Source organism: Sebastes fasciatus, chromosome 13, assembly GCF_043250625.1.
Source record: "Sebastes fasciatus isolate fSebFas1 chromosome 13, fSebFas1.pri, whole genome shotgun sequence".
Lineage (NCBI taxonomy): Eukaryota > Metazoa > Chordata > Actinopteri > Perciformes > Sebastidae > Sebastes > Sebastes fasciatus.
The window spans coordinates 10,545,077-10,561,749 of record NC_133807.1 but is presented as its reverse complement, the minus strand read 5'-3'; the positions used below and the strand labels follow the sequence as shown (position 1 = coordinate 10,561,749).

The 16,673-nt window shown below is 45.8% G+C and overlaps 1 protein-coding gene across 2 annotated transcripts in view; it reads right to left on the bottom strand.

Annotated features, from left to right (window-relative positions):
- The window catches only part of tnrc18 (trinucleotide repeat containing 18), a 52,533-nt gene that overhangs the window by 12,136 nt on the left and 23,724 nt on the right, over window positions 1-16,673 (bottom strand). For both annotated transcript variants that reach the window (XM_074657391.1, XM_074657392.1), the window contains exons 6-21: window positions 14,038-14,125; window positions 13,602-13,831; window positions 12,334-12,480; window positions 11,215-11,399; window positions 10,040-10,454; window positions 8,801-9,781; window positions 8,513-8,658; window positions 8,287-8,420; window positions 8,030-8,143; window positions 7,740-7,923; window positions 7,326-7,641; window positions 6,101-6,313; window positions 3,253-3,423; window positions 2,238-2,701; window positions 1,681-1,815; window positions 794-1,068 (exon numbers count right to left, since the gene is read on the bottom strand). In XM_074657391.1, coding sequence (XP_074513492.1) covers window positions 794-1,068; window positions 1,681-1,815; window positions 2,238-2,701; window positions 3,253-3,423; window positions 6,101-6,313; window positions 7,326-7,641; window positions 7,740-7,923; window positions 8,030-8,143; window positions 8,287-8,420; window positions 8,513-8,658; window positions 8,801-9,781; window positions 10,040-10,454; window positions 11,215-11,399; window positions 12,334-12,480; window positions 13,602-13,831; window positions 14,038-14,125 — 4,198 coding nt within the window. The remainder of the gene's footprint in view (window positions 1-793; window positions 1,069-1,680; window positions 1,816-2,237; window positions 2,702-3,252; window positions 3,424-6,100; window positions 6,314-7,325; window positions 7,642-7,739; window positions 7,924-8,029; window positions 8,144-8,286; window positions 8,421-8,512; window positions 8,659-8,800; window positions 9,782-10,039; window positions 10,455-11,214; window positions 11,400-12,333; window positions 12,481-13,601; window positions 13,832-14,037; window positions 14,126-16,673) is intronic.

Here is a 16,673-nt window from a genome sequence, read left to right as displayed (position 1 = left end):
ACACACAACAAACTGTGACATCCGTCTGAAAGTAATTATTAATAATTAATGATGTTGTGGTATTATTCCTATTTTGGGATTTATTTATTATTATTACATACTTATATTCAAATTAAAAACAAAGCATTCGAATGGTGATTTGGAGGTCGAGTACCATGGCGACGGTCGAAGCTTCGAAGCATTCGGGTCAGCCCTAGTCCAAAGGTAAAAACATCTGTCTACCATCACCTCTAAAGCTCACAAATGAACACACCGTGTGTCATTTGTTTAATCAGTACAAAAACGTAAGCGTAAAAACAACAATTGAGTTAGGCTAGCTCCTTCCAGTCTTTATGCTATGCCAAACTAAGCGGCAGCAGGTTTTAGCTTTCTAAGCAAATAACTTTATTTAGTCAAATGTGAAACTATTTCTGAGTACAGAGAGTGTCCCTGCATGCATGAAACATGAAGTGACCGGTTAAAATCCTTCTCTCTGTGTTGTGCATATGAAAAATCAACAAAGCGTTGTAACAGGTCACCGTGGTTTGCACCTGCAGACGCTGCCTAACAATATTTCCTCCTATGTTTTAAATGTCTGGAGGTTCTCCGAGCATCTTCCAACAATGTGCAGCTGAATCAGGTATTTGCAAGGACAGAAAACTTTAGCGGGGACAAAAATTGGAGCACACTGATTGATTTGCTGCTTTTAATAGCGCGAACAGATGTGTGCTTCCACTATTAAAAGGCTACAAATCAATCAGCGTGCTCCAGTCTTTTTTTTTTTTTTTTTTACTCTGTTTAAATGTGTACTCACATGTCAGGGGAGTGTACAGTGTTCACATGTCCTGCGTACAGTAGTTGGTCGTCCATCGGGATCAAAACTCGGAGTCCGTCCACCAGAGAATCCTTATCCAACACACACTGCACTGGAGCTGGACACACTGGACCAGGTGTGGAGGACCTCTCCGATACGCTGGTGCTGCGCGGTGGGACGAGTTCGTCTTCGCTGAAGCTGCTGTCCTGGTTGGGCTCGAAGTCTTCGTCTGCCGCCATGCTCTCCATCAGCCGGCTCACCGCTCCCCTGGAAGGCTGCAAAACACACATAAGGGCTTTAATTTCCCAGCACTAATTATCCAATAAGTGAAAATCTGATTGTGGAATGCACCTGATTTAATTTTTACAAGGTGCTCCTGCTACTTGAGATTAATTTGTGGCAGCCCACCAAACTACCAGGCTGACACGCCATAAATTAACTTTTCAAAGGGAAACAGTAACATATTATAACACTTATGCTGTTGAATACACAATCTTTTTTTTCTGCTGTTCCACCACCACAACGAGCTCTGCACACACACTTCAGCTGCCTTTAGTGTTTCCAAAACAAACTCCAGTTTGTGGCTGGTGGCAGATGGAGAGCAATGCAACACTTTGGCAGAAATCACACATTGCAAGGGGTTTACTTTTTTTCTCTCTCACTAACAGAACAAAACAGTGTTAATTACAACACAAGCTATCAGTTAACGTCTTGTGACTTCTTGTTGCTGCGTGTTCATGTGTTTGTGCAACACGGCGAGCTAGAAAAGTAAAGTGGGAGTGTGCAGATTTAGGTCTAACAACTTAAACGTTTTGGGTTTTGTCCTTGCCAGGATAATTAAGTTCACATCCATAATGAGTTTGCAGCTGATCCATCATTCCACTGACCTCTCTGGCCTTGGTCTTGGCTTTTGGTTGGATCTTGCGTGCCGGGCTGAGGCTCAGAGGCGCAGGGACGTCTGTGATTGGACTGCACAGAGTGGACGGGCTCACTGGCAGAGGAGAGTCCTTCAGCTTCTTTTTCTGGTTTTCAAAAAACACAGAGTCAAAAACATGCATATGAATAACAGCACTGAGGATGTACTGGATAGATTTACATCTCTACACACGCACACACACACACTGAGGGTGGGATGCTGCCAGGCTTCCTGCAGTTGTCCTTTCTTGTCAGCAACACGACACAGACAGCAGGGTAGTGCTGCAGTGACTGAAGTACTGGGAAACCCTGCTGGCACTCTGACACACACACACACACTTAAACACACGCTCTCACACACAGAGGTGTCAAGGGAGACAAAAGGACGTGAGGGAACCAGAGAGTTTGGGAAGGAGGAGAGGAGGAGTGAAACAGTAACAGAGGAGAAAAGAAAGAGGAGCAAAGAGAGGCTTTGTTTTTAAGGCTCGTCTCAGTTGGTGAATCACAACCCGATGAATTATTGACGTACCTTCACCACATCTTTCCCCTCTCTGCTGGGCGGAGAGGGTTTGGGTCTGGAGGCTGGCTTTGGGGTGAGAGGTGGCGCCGAGTTGGAGGAGGAGGAAAGGCTCTGACTGGTGGAAACGGAGGCCGGCACTGGCATCTGATTGGCCGAGGTGGTGGCATCGTGGAGGAAGATCCTCTCGCTGCGTCGCCGGGTCCAGCCCTCGTCTTCGCTGAAGCCTCCGAACCCGGAGCCGGAGGGGAGGTCGAAGCTGAATTGTCGTGGCGACCGAGGCGTGGGCCGTGGTTTGGGCAGAGGCTTGCGTTTGGCTGGCTCATCTCGTTTGCAGGGGCTGGTCTGGTCGATGCGACGGGTTGCCGGGGGCAACAGGGGGAGCTCAGGGGCGGAGCGTTTGCCGTGAAGCAGAGAGGGGAACTTCCTCAGTCGCAAGTCCGAGCCAGAGTCCGACCACTCACACTCTGATGACCCTGATGGAGGAGAGGAGAGGGTCACATGTGTAAAAACTCTTCCCATCTCTCTCACACAAAGCACAGAAAAAAAAACATACATCCAGTAATAAACTCAGGTGTTAGATTCTCTGAAATCAATAACCCTGTGAATAGGACTATTGATCAATTTGAAACTAATACATAATTCAAGAGTGAATCATTACACGCAGCCTGATGTGACAATTAGAAACGAATGAATATTTAACCATGAATCAATAATATAATCCTGAACAAACGCTCAGGCAATGAAACCTGCTCAACCACAAAAAAAAAAAAATCACAATTATATGCTGGAAAGCTGGCAGGAGAACCTGCTGTGAAATTAGTAAAAGCAGGAGAGTTTGTGCAGACAACAGGCTTCTATGTATTTTAGTTAAATATAAGGAAAGACACATCACTGTGTTTTTCTCTACTTTTCTTCTTCTTGCTACTTTCCACCAAAAAGGCATTCTCCATATTCGTTCTCATTATTTACACAGACATCATGCTCTGTCACATGCAACTCATTTGTATCTGTTTTTTTTTTTTACCCAGAGTGCTTTGCCTGCTGCGGTGTTTGCCGTCATGGAGAAGGCTCAACGGCGTGGAGCTGACGGGGATCGCGCTCGCCGCAAACCTGGCCAGCAGACCCAGCCCGCTCTCCTCGCAGCCGCCATCGTCGTCCGAATCGGACTCGTCCTCGTAGTCGTCTTCGGAGGTTTCTGTTTCAGAGAAAAGATTTTAAGCTCAGAGAAACTGTGGCTGCAGCGTGGGGGGTCTAGGCCAAAGGTCAAATCACTTCCTACATGACTGCAGACACAAAGACTGCACCACTGAGGAGATGAATTAACGAAAGAAAAAGACAAGAAACTAAATAAAAAGACTGAATTAAGCCCTGCGCAGGATTAGAGCAGCCTGGACCTTATAATAACCGACTGTTACACACACATACACACACACACTCTCCCACATCTTAACATGGAGGCTGATCAGAGACAACAGTGGAGAGAGAAGAGATAGACCGTCCAAACCACTGCAGCCTGCCTTCACACTGTAATGCTGTGTAAGCAAGATACAGCAGGAAAAATTGGGCTTTACCACATACATGCATGTGAACCACGCTGACACACACACACACACACACACTGCTGAGACTATGTGAGCACTCTGAAACTCTGACTCAGATCATTTATTATTTAAAAAAAACCACAGAGAATGTGACAGAGAGAGAAGTGAAAAACTGCTTCCTTCTTCCACTAAGTCTGACAGGCCAGAAGAGCACACAAAAAGGCAGAGGCGCACACAAACACACACACATATATATACATACTGTAGCATACTGCTGGTTAGCTGTGTGTTGCAGGTAAGTTAGCAGTTATGTCCATGGCAACAGACGAGCAGGAGGAGCGTCTCCGCAGGGGTTAGCATGTTAACGTTGTGGGTGGATTCACAGTACAACATCATTTTGTATTTGTTTTGTCTCACTGATATTAAAGCGTTTAATGACATGTCAGAAAATTCGCTATGATTTGTGCTAACAAAACGTTTTATTAAAAAGTAACACCAGGCTGAATGTTTTTGTTTTGCTGCCCTCTCTGGTTAAAAGTTTCAAGTCCGTTACAGCTGTAACCATGACGATCAGTGATGTCATGGCGTACCGAAGTACACCTGGACATCACTGCAACGAGGCGAGAAGTTAAACCAACGGGGGTTAGCAAAAACAAGATTTTTAGGGGTTGTTAAGTTACTCTTTAGCCAAAAAAATAATGCTTGATTTGATTTATGAGGCTTGTTTGAATTAAACAACATAGACTAGAATAAAATAAATATTTAAAAAAAACGAATTTAAGGTTGTCCGCAATTGTTTTAGGAGCCAAATCTGGAGTTGCACTGTGAATCCATTATGTGTTAACTGAAGCAGGCAGACGATACAACAAGCAGGCACTGAGAGGACAGCCCTGTGAGGCCCATTGGTATAATGTTGGTACGAGTAACCATGGTTACATCCTCTTTCCCAGCAGAGCACCAAAAGTCTCCCTATTAACTTTTACAAGCCATCAGGAGACATAAAGTCGGGAGAGTGGAGGTAACCGTGGCTCTCATTAAAGAGCTTTAATTTGTGAGAACAATAAAAAATAAAAAATAAAAAAAGGTAAAAGTTAATGTTCTGTAGGTCAATTTCATCACGGTCCATGTTAGCGGTCAATAAAGAATAGAGGGAGGGGCACTTCCTACTTACAGAGCAGGTGACAGGGGTGTGGCCTCAGGCAGGGTGGGGCAGCGAGGTGGCGAGAGAGCGGCCTAGCTGTAGCGTAGCCTGGCCTTAGCACAGTCAAGCTTAAGCAAAGCTTTAGCCTACTAGCCGTAGCGAGGTAGCGTAGGCTCAAGGCTGCGCTAGTCCTTTGCCAAGCTTCTGTAAATGCAGCAGCAGCACAAGCACACAGAACAGGCTGAGAGACACTCAAAGCATCATGGGTAGGACGGGGAGGGATGGGGCAAAGGTGAGGAGGGAAAGGTGAGAGGACAGAGCAAGGTGTCTGACAGAGCAACGTAAAAGGGAGAAGGGTTATTTGAAGGTTTAGTAGACACAGAGGAGGGCTCTATTGTCCAAATATCCCCAGCAGCTAATATGATTGGTGCCGTCAAGAAGTTTAGAATGAGTAGCGATGCATTTATTTCCCCAACACCAGCAAAAAACTACACCACATCATCAACAAACATTTAGTAAATTTAACTAAAAAAATCCCCAAAATTAGAAAAACTATCATTACATTTCTCTTTATTTTAAACTGACCAGGAAATAAATGTCTTGTTATCCGTCCCATCAGATTCAACTCTGTGTGCTCTGAACTAATCTCCTAAATATATGTTTCAAGTTTCACAAACATAAACCTTAAGCTGAACAGTGTTTTCCAACCTTTTTTCTCAGGAGCTCTAAAAGGGATATTTGACGAACAGAGCGGTCTAAAGGATGTGTGAGGTGCAGCTGGACAGACTGACGGAGACGGACAGACAGATGAAGCAGACACAAGGACCACAGCGCTTCGCTTTCTGTGCCAATCAAATCAACACCTTTAATAAAGCTTATAGGTACCAAACTGCAATACAACTTTATGAAAGAATCTCACAATTCACACAATTATTCAATGTACAAATGCTACAAAATCGGTTTTTGCAATCCAGGCAATAAAAAACACCATAGAAATAGGTCAACTCTTTAAAAAACAAAAGGCAACTTTATAGAGAAGCCAGCAGCAAGAGAGGTAGAGATCGTCGAGCTAAAGCACAGTCTGCATTAGCGAAACGCAAACAAAGACACAAGCTGTGACGAGGCTCAAAGACACGTTTCTGTCTGACTTAACAGCGAGGGGCGAGGAGCTGTAAGATTTGGTCAGTAACCTTGGTCGAAGGAGTCGTCGGAGGAGCTGAGGCCCGCTTCCTCCAGCAGCAGGGATAAGTGCTTGTGTTTCTTCTTATGAGACTTCTGGCTGGACAGCAGGGACGTCGGCGACGATGCGGATCGCCTCTTCCTGGTCAGGTTGCCGTGGGAACGCGTCCCTGAGAGAGGGGGCCAGCCCCTTCGAGCAGAATTGTGCTCCTCTGAATCTGAGTCTGGTGCAGAGAAAGTGCGATTAATGATTCATGAAATAAAGAGTCGGACACCAAGAAGATTTCTGCTCGACCTCAACATCATTCTTCAAACTAAACCTGAATCTATATTATATTATTTTGAATCTCTGACTTGGCTAAGGTCAACATAACTAGATGACCCAATGTTCTACTACTACCGTGATGTAGTTTTATAATGCCACCATGTACGCAGCATGCTGGTCTCAAGAGGAAGAAGCACACGCAGATGGTTTGATTGGAAGAAGTCTTTAAGTCTACAACTCAACAGGTTAGATGAGGAATATTCTCCATTCAACGAGATAAAAGTGGCAAGTGTAAAAGCCGTTTCACACAAAGCATGGATTTTGGATTTTTCTAAAAATTAGCACAGAAATGTATAAAGACTTATTTTGTGGGTTCTTATGAATGCGGTACTTCAGCGGATTTCCACCTGTGGAAATATGTTTGACCAATGCAATCCTTTGTTCCAACTGATCGCTGTCATTCTGCATAATAATTAGCCATGTGCTAGTGATGGCGAGATGAAGCTTCATGAAGCATTGAAGCTCTCCAGCAAATTGGTTCGCAAAAAGGATTCATTTCACGAGACTTCATCTATGCTTCATGTGCACAAAAAAACAACTACAGCATATTACAGATATGTGGCAGTGGTTTAACCGGGCAGAGGGCAGTGAATGTGCTTGTGTAACTGTGAGACTTCTTCAGACTTTTTCTGGTTAAGTTTTTCCTTATCCGATGAGAGGGTCACACTGTTAAGGACAGAGGGTGTCGTATCCTGTACAGATTGTAAAGCTCCATATTCCTGAACTGCATTTTCGCATTTCAGTTACCACTGAACTAATCTATGAGTTCGATTTTAAAAGGATAAGTCTGGTGTTATACTATATTTTGGATAGATATAAAACTGTGTTTTGATGAAGAAACATTATTTGGACTCTCTTAGTTCTTCTCTGACAGCATCAGTCACATAAAGCAGTTATGTTCAGGTACTCACTGTTGGAGCAGCTGCTGAGCTCTGATCTCATGGGAGAGAACAAAGCAGTCTTCTTCTGACCTTTCACCTTCCGGACAGTCTCCGAAGAAGAGGCCTTGACGGCAATCTTGTGTTTCCCTGCTTTGGCGGACGGGTGGATGCCGTGCTCCTTCATTCGACTTTCCGCAGACTTGCCCTTCGACTTGTCCAATTTGGAGCTGGAGGTAAGTTTGCGAGATGCGCCGAGTGAGCCGAGCTGCGAGAGCGAAAGCGCTCTGTCGAGGTCCGACGCCAGCTGCTCCTGCTCGCACATGTGGTCACGCTTCGCCTTCAACACCTGACAACACCACAAAAAATATGTTGTTATTTAAATCAGAACAACTGGTGTAACACTGCGGCCAAAATCTAAACATGCACTTCCAAGTGGCCTCCTACCTCCAGAGCATGACTGGTGGATGGCTCCTGGTCATTCCAGCTCTTCTTCTTCTTTTTCTTCTTTTTCATCTTCACTCCTCCACTTCCCGCCTCCGTCTCTTCTTCCTCTCTGGACACCCGGAACCTCTTCCTTTGCCCCTCCCCAGCTTCAGAGTCCTCGGAGTATTGCACTGTCCTACCCACCCTGGGACATCGGGATATTTGAACTGTTTTTGTACTGAACAAAAACGAAACAGGCAAACCAAAAAACATGCAAAACATGTCTGAATTAAGGTGGAGAGCTGACTCACTTTCCAGGCCTGCTGTCCAGTTTGGGAGGTGTAGCCAAGTGTTTCCTCTTCCTGGGTCGCCCTCTGCCCCGTCTGGTCAGACTCCGCCTCTCATCCTCCTGCTGCTGCCGCTCACTGACATATGCATAAAAGAGTTATAGGTGTGTGTTTGTCTGGGGTGGCGACGTGGGAACATTTTTAAATGTGTGTATGATAATAGCAGCAGTGAGATTAACTCCTCTTGTATGTGTTTTCTTGCAGTAAGTGTGTGAGCTCACCGCTTGTCTCTGCGTCTCTGCAGCCTGCTCAGATCTCGCTGCTTCTCCTTGTACGTCTTCTGCAGCTCGGCCAGGCGGACACGGTATTCCACTTCCACTGCGTCCAACACGTCCATTGACATTTTACTGTACAGCTGCAGATAGGGGAGAAAAAGAAGTGTCACGGCATTACACAGACTAACACATTTTCATCTCTAGGTGACCCGTGACATTTTCTACATCTTACCGGCTCTTCCTTTCTCTGCCTCCAGCTGTACTTCTTGTTGGGGTCCAGCGTTCTGGGAAGATCAATGTGGGACTGTTTCTCGATGGCCTCCAACAAAATCTGTCTGCTTGCTTCAAGAAGACAGTCCAGACCCTCTAATGTCAGATCTGAATGGGATGCAGAGGATTTTAAAACATTAGAGAAATAAAAAAAAAAAACCTCTTTTATAAACTCGTCTTCTTTATTTCCCTCATTCCCGCCCTCTCTACTCTCTTATTCTCCAACTCTCACCCCCTTATATCTACTCACCTTGCTCCAGGCTGATGTGCTCCATCTCTCGCTGGGCCATTTGGCTAAGCAGGGCCATCCCCTCCAGCGCCACCATCTCCAGAGCATCGGCGCTGCTGCAGTCCACACCAAGGGAAGGGTTCTCTATCTGCGGTAAGAGTGTCGGGGCCGGTGGGGTGCTGGGGCGAGCCTGGACCATTTCACTGGCTGCCAGCAGAGCGTACATCCCCGCCATGGGATCCTCAGGTCCGATGACCAGCGGGAGCGGCGAGTTGGAGGTGGGAAGAGGATAAACGGGAGTTTCATTGACACTTTCTTTCTGACTTGGAGTGAACGAGTTGATTGGAGTGTCTGGCTGTTCTTGTTCACACACCGAGCCGGTGATTTGTTCTAGCGACGCACACATCTGAGCCGATTCCTGACTGTCTGAATTTGCAGTGATGCACAGTGGATATTGTTCTGGATCCTTGATGACCTCTGGTTTAGGCTCAGCCTCTGTGAGTGGAGGAGGCAGGGGGTATACTGCCTGACAGGAGTAAGATGACGCCTCCATTTTGATTTGCCCTACTTCCTTCTCTTCCTCCCTGACTTCTTCTAGTTGTTCACCTTGAAGCGGTGGAGGGCTGGGGACACGCAGAGGTAGTGGTTGAGGCTGGGGCTTCGGGGCTTCCACGTCTTCCTCTCTGTCCCGGCTGGCTAGCGCAGGGCTGCGAATCCGGCGAAGAGGACCCAAACGTTCTGGCGTCATGTCAAGCGGACGCTGCTCCGCACCAGGTTCCTGCTTGAGAAAAGATCCCGTCTTTGACGGCTCTAGCTTCTGTGGCTTGATGTCTGCGTCCAGCAGCCTTGAATGGACGGTTGCTGAGGGCAAAGGGGCAGCAGAGACAGTAGAACGAGAGCGGTGGGGTGGGACAACCTCTGTGTTTGCCCCTGTGGGTGCTGGGATGTGATAAGGTGGGAAATGTGAGCCAGATGGTGGGTAAGGGTAACCAGAAGGGAGATCTGTCATAATAAAAAAAAGAAATAAAGGAGGTCAGAGAAGATTAATCCAATATCATGCATGATGTATCCACTGCTCAAACTTTCTTCAATAGTTTAAAGTATCAAACACATAGTAGATGAGCCCCAACATCTCATAATGACCTGGCATAGTACAGGTGGCCTTAAGCCCAACAAGCTAACAAGACATTTCAGTACACAGGTCAGTAATTTGGCTGAGCAGCTGATGAATGTTGAGTTGTTAGATTCCTCCAGACTCACCAGAGTAGATGCCTTGAAAGGGTGCAGAGGCCGGCTTCTGTCCTTCTCTCTGCTCCCTCCGTCCCACCTCCCCCTCCTCGGCCGCCTCCAGTTTAGGCCGCCGTGGCGAGGACGGGGGCGGAGAGGCTGAGCGGGGGGAAGGCGCATAAGGCAGGGGCGTCGGTGGGTGAGACAACACTCTCTGCCCGCCTTCCTCTGACTTGAGGGTGGTCACCGGTGAGGGGAGCGGAGGCAGCGGGGTGAGGGAGGAGGTAGACGGGGTTGGCGAGCGAGAGGGAGGGGGAGGTTTGCGGGGGTGCAGGACGGGCGAGGGAGACGGAGAAGATATCGAGGAGGGGCGGGGTTTGGGGTCGGCGTTCCGCTTGTCTGCCTTTTCTTCCATCTCTGGCCGGTGCTCGCTGGCCTTTAAACGCTCCTGAAACACAGGAGAGGAGGTGGCTTTATATGCGTGTACGTATGATGTGACACACTTTGCTTCAGGGCATAAATATTAGTGTGTGGCTGCATTGTTTGGACTTCCTGGACTGTATTCTCCTGCAGCTGCAGGATGTGCTGTGCGAGAGGCTGTTTATTGAATGTGTTATACAACTTCACTATGATATGAAATGTGTGAAGGGTGTACATCATCTCTGGGAAACTACTGAGGCTTTTTTCTCCAATTGAAAATATATGTGTGACCCATTTTTTAAGATTGAACTCTTCAGCAGGGAGCAGTGGGTTTGGGGCTGAGTGCCACAGACAGGATAGGGAAGTCAGAGAGTATTGAGATACAGCCACATTGTTGGTTTTGGTCTTTTTGTGGGATTTGTTGACAATAAGTAGAACACCAAATATCCGCCTTATCCTTTAAGTATTGCTGTAACTCTTCACCCAGTCGTAGAATGTGGGTTTTATGTGTGTATGCAATATTATTTGTCTCACTTCTAGTTCTCCATTCCTCTACAGAGCCAGGAGCATCTACAGTATGTGTTTATTGTGGATGTGTATTTGTAAGGACATTAATATTTGCACATAAAAGTCTCCTGCAGCTGCAGGACTGCTGTGTTTTATGTTTGTGTTTGGAGATGTAGGTGGATATATACCATATACAAGCATAAAGGTATGTAAAGGTCTTTGAATATGGGGTTTGAATTATGTGTAGCTATTGATACGTGTGTGTGTGTAAGTCCACTTACGACTAGCTGTGCGTTCCTCTGCAGCTCCAGGACCTGCGCTGTGTGCTGCTGGATCATGAGCAGCTCCTGTTGCCGGAGCATCTGCTGCTGGGAGAGGAGCTGGAGCTGGGCTGCATGCTGCAGCGAGCTGCCTGTACCGTATACCCCCGGCCACACCGAGGCTCCACGCTCCAGTACATCACCTCCTGCGGAGCGATGGAGGAGAAGTAAGGTGTTTAAGTAGCATTCTTTGCCATGACATTTTTCATATTTAAGATGAAGTGTTTGACAGTATCGTTGCTGCTTCATCTCTCAAAATGAAGACTACATTTCCCACAACCCAATGGAGGAAAAACATCCACCCTCTACTGCAGTGGGACGTACCCCCACTGCCCTGTCAGATGAACTACCCCTTCATTGACGCCACCCGTCGTGCTCCAGATGTGTTCATTGGAATTGAATTTATACTGGATGTTATTTAACTATTAATGATTCAAATGTAGACATAATAGTAGATGTTACAATATCGTTTGAACACAAATTAACTTACGTTTAGGTTGGTCTAATTAAGTTCTGCATCTGTGCCACTTGGATTGGCAGAAGCCAGATGTTTCAAATGTTTATCCGTTACTTTTAGCTAACTATTTCAACCACTTACACATTATATTTAGATAACGGTTTCAAATGTTTACCCATTACTCTTAGCTGACTGTTCAGACTTTTCTTCTCGCCTGCTAACTAGTTTTCAGGATTGGTGTTACAGCTGACTCAATATCTGTATATATACATTTGTAATCAAAGCTTAATTTATTGTTTGTTTTCCCTTTTACTTTACAGAAGAGGATAATCCTGTTTAAAGTGCATCACAGCGTTCTCTTGTTTGTGCTGAAAAGCAGCAAAACTACTGGCACACAGTCCACAATAACATATGGAGGCTGTCAATCTTGTTGGATATGGTCTCATTTGTTTACAGTAATTACCAACACTAACATCTGTTTCAAAATGAACATGATTATCATTTCTTTTTGCTAAAATGCAATAAATTGCAATTTTATAAGCGATAAAATCAGCAAACCAACATCATGCGCCCATACTTTAGATTTCATACGCACACATACAGAGAGAGACTGGCTTTCATACCGTAGTGTTGCAGGTGTTCAGTGGGGATGACTATTAGCTGTCCAGACTGTGGGTCCCTGGCAAACTGGTAGGGAGGGGGCATGGAGCCTTGCAGAGAGGGTTGGTAGCCTGGGGGGAGGGTCTGGTGGAGTGAGGAAGGACCCAGGCCTGAATGGGAGGGGAGGGGAAGAAAAAGTGTGAAAAATGTTAGAGATTGAGACGAAAAAAATTTTTTTTTTTCAGCAAAGCTAAAACTAACATTAACTCAGCATCATTCTTCACCCAGTATGTATACCCCTGCTGAAGCCATAATAGAGCTACATCAGTGAGCACTCACTGAACGCTGCTTTTTGAGTGATTTTGTTTTTTTGCCCTCTGTGTCTAGACAGAGCCGGCCTTTGGGGAGCTCCTCGTGTTTGTGTGTGTTTCCATACTTTCAGATGTTGTGTGTACAGTTATGTTTAAACTCATAAGTATGAGTGTGAGTGTGTGTGTGTGTGTGTGTGTGTGTGTGTCTTGATGCTGTTATTTCTGGACAGCGAGCGTTGGAGGAGCAGGAATGTCCTGCAAAGATCAGGAATGTCTGTGGAACTTGACCCCTGGAGGCTGCTGCTGGACGAGCCTCTGGACACAAAGACAACACCTCCCTTTTTCTGCTACACCAATCACTAAACGCTACACAGGCGCATGTAGAATTTTGCAAGCACGCCACGTTCTGGTGTTGAACTGATTTAGACTCTTTAGTGTTTAGCACCACAGTGGATAACTGCTGACAGAGAGAAGAAGACATAGATGCTGACTGAAAAGGGCAAGAGCTGCTGGTACTACTGTACTACTAATGCTCTGTGTGGCGTGCTGCTGTACTTGTCCACATCTGTCACCCTAGTGGACATATGAAGTGGCAGCACACAGGAAGACATGGAAGGTCATTCATGTCTGACAAGAGAACTTTTGTTGTGCATGTAGATGCTTGTTTTATCTAACAAATAGTCCAAACCCCACAAATATTCAGATCACTATCAAAAAAAGAAAAATCTTCACAGCTGAGTTAGAACTTGGTAATGTTTGTCATTTAGCTTGGAAATTACTTTTTTAATCAAAATGAGTGCCGAGTCATTTTCTGAAGTACATCTAATCCTGATATAAGCTGTACAATTCTTGAAATCACTAAATAAATGGAGTTCAGCCGTTATACAAAAGGTGCCACAAGGAATGTTAAGTGCAATTTTGGGAACATCTAAACATATGCTTAAAGCAGTTAGTAAGTGTCTCCAGTCACGTCCACATACTGTATGGGGAGCTGGAGAGCCAGACTGGGGGCGCTCCAGGTCGGGGCATCCAGGGGTGAGAGGTCAGAGTTGAGGGGTCGTGAGGCCATCGCCCCGCCCCTGCCAGAGCAGCCCCTCCCGTCACCATAAGGTTGGGGGTCATGAGGCTGGGTGTCATCATACTGGGTGTCAGGCCGCTAGACAGCGGGGTGGGGTGCATCTGCGTAAACTCGGCCAGCTCCTTAGACTCTCTGGGAGGAAACAAGACACAGTTTTATTTAATAATGTGAGTTTAGAAATATATTTTATGAACGCAAAATATGTAATTGAAAACAGAGTACATATTTTTTGTCACGGTTGACGTCTAACACAAATATTTTTTTCACTATTTCCATTGGCAACGGTTCATGTTTGGGTTAATAAGGGTAAAATGACTCCATCCGCCACATCCACTTACCTGAGCACCTTCTCCTGCTCGCGCTCCAGCCGGCCGGCCAGCATTCGGTCGTCGTGGTGACGACCACGGTCCTCCCCTCGCTCCTCATCTATGGTTTCAGGCACAGATAAAGATGTTTAGTAGCTGCATCACTGAGGCTCCTTGTGTGTCTAAACCCTGATCCCAAATATGATATGCATTAAAGAAAAGTGAAAGAAGATATACAGGATAGTTGAGAGCAGAGCTGCAATGATTAATCAATTAATCGTCAACTATTTTGATAATTGATTAATCGGTTCGAGTAAATTTTTTTAAAGAAAAAAATCAAAATTCTCTGATTCCAGCTTCTTAAATGTGAATATTTTCTGGTTTCTTTACTCCTCTATGAGAGTAAACTGAAATATCTTTTGAGTTGTGGACAAAACAAGACATTTGATGACGTCATATTGGGCTTCAGGAAACACCGATCAATATTTTTCAACATTTTCTGAGATTTTATAGACCAAACAACTTATTGATTAATCAAGAAAATATTCAACAATGAAAATAATCATTAGTTGAAGCCCTAATTGAGAGGAAAGAGGAAGCAATAATGTGGTGAAAAGTAAAAGAGGAAACTGTGCGACATCAGAGGAGAGCGGGGGAGAAGACAAGGTGACACTGGCTACATAATGGTGACACGACACAGCATGTCAAAACGAGGGGAGAAGCTAAAAATACGATGTTGGGCCAGTGTGTGCACACATACTGTACAAACGCGCACACACACACACACACAAAGAGTGACAGCTCTCACTCGGAGTGTCAGCTCTTATCAGTTATTAGTCTAGTGCCACAGGAGATGTGTGAACATACCACTACTGCCTCACTATACACACACAGCCTGAAACCCATGGTGCTTACTATGAGGGCCAACGGCAAAAGACAGAGATGGAAAGTAAAAAAAAATGTAAAAAGCAGGAGCACTCAACCAAGCAGTCCAGAATAAACATGAGGCTCTCCTCCTCGCACTCTTTCCCGTTAACCCTCTTCCATCTCATCGACGCTGACTGAAGGTCCCCGAGCAGCAGAAAGGTTTTATACGAGTGTGCTGAACCCTTCAGTTCTGCTCTAAAAGTGTGTGCATGTGTGTGTGTGTGTAGCCTGTAAAGGGACAAGGGACTTTAACAATCCCTGACATGCTCCGCAGGAAAGGTTTCAAGACTGTTACCAAGGTTACAGGGAGCCTGTCCCACATGCTATCCTCCCTGCATCAGAAAGCCAACGATTAGCGCTGCACGCCCACTCTTTCTCCCCACTCCTCCATCTCACACTCTCTTTTCACTTCTTTACTTCCTGACATACCTCTCTCTTCCCGTCTATCAACCTATCGATCTACGTCCATCTGTCCATGTCTTATCATTAGCCTATCCTTCTTCTCCTCCTCCCTGCTTCCCTCCATCCATCCGCTCATCCATCCATCCATCTATTTGTGTTTTCTGCGTAAATCCTCTGCTGTTTATTTAGAGCTCTTCTCAGCGAGAGGGGCTGACGCTATTAGACCAATCACTCTGCTCGAGCAAGGAAATGAATAAACGCCCCCAACAGGCATGCACGTGCATGCACACGCATGCAGGCAAATACACAAACATCTCCCGCGGTTCCTCATATACACTCACGCACGCACACACACACACACACACAGTCCGTCATTCTCAAGAGTGATCCATTGCTTAGCAACGCACCCATGGTCTTATTGTAATTCAAGGCTTGTTTGTAGCTTTTAGCAGCACTCTGTAATGACATGTTTAATGCAGAGCGGGTGGTGGTGGGGTGGAGGGGCTGAAGAAAAGAGTGGAGAAAGAGCAGGGGGCCTGAGGTGGGACAAGGAGGGAGCGCCGCTACAAAGACCTTCTCAGAGAGGAAGGAAGGGTGGGGAAGGAGGGAGGCATTCAACGAAATGAAAAGAGCAAGAGACTGAGAGAGAGGGAGAGGGGCTGAGCTGTGGGAGGACAGAAAGAGCACGGAGCTGAGACAGAAACAGAAACAAGGAGAAAGACAGAGAGATGGAGAGGGAGCACTGTAGCTGAATGACCTTGACGTACAAGAATAGAGCGCTGTATGGCAGGAATTGCTATGCAGCACAGAGAGCCTACAGACTCGCCAAAAGGAGCCTTTCAACAAAATACAACCCATGACATAATTAGTAATATTGGGCTGGGGGGGGCTGGGGGGGTTGTTTCTACAATCCCAATCGTGCATGAACATCTCAAAGTCAAACAGGGGGCTGAGGAAACATGACTTTGATCTGAAAAAGAAAATGAATCCTCCATTATTCATGGAAACCAAAATGAGGAATCATTTGCTCTTGGTTCATTTAACTAAGGGGATCTATGATCCCTGCAGTGCCATTCTGAGGGGAGCTACAGCGGACAGAGTTGAAAGCAAAAGCAGGAGGAAATGCATTAGGAAAATGTTTCAAATATAGTAAGTATACTTGATTTAACTTGCCAGAAACTATCAAATATAAAATGACTTGTGTGATTGAGCGAACGTCGCCACACGACTCCTGCAAGCATTTCAAACTTATATCCAATGATAATGCGTCACAATAGAAATGATTCAGCTCCATGTGTACCTCCATCATTCACATGCAAGAAAGCCAATATTTTACTAGA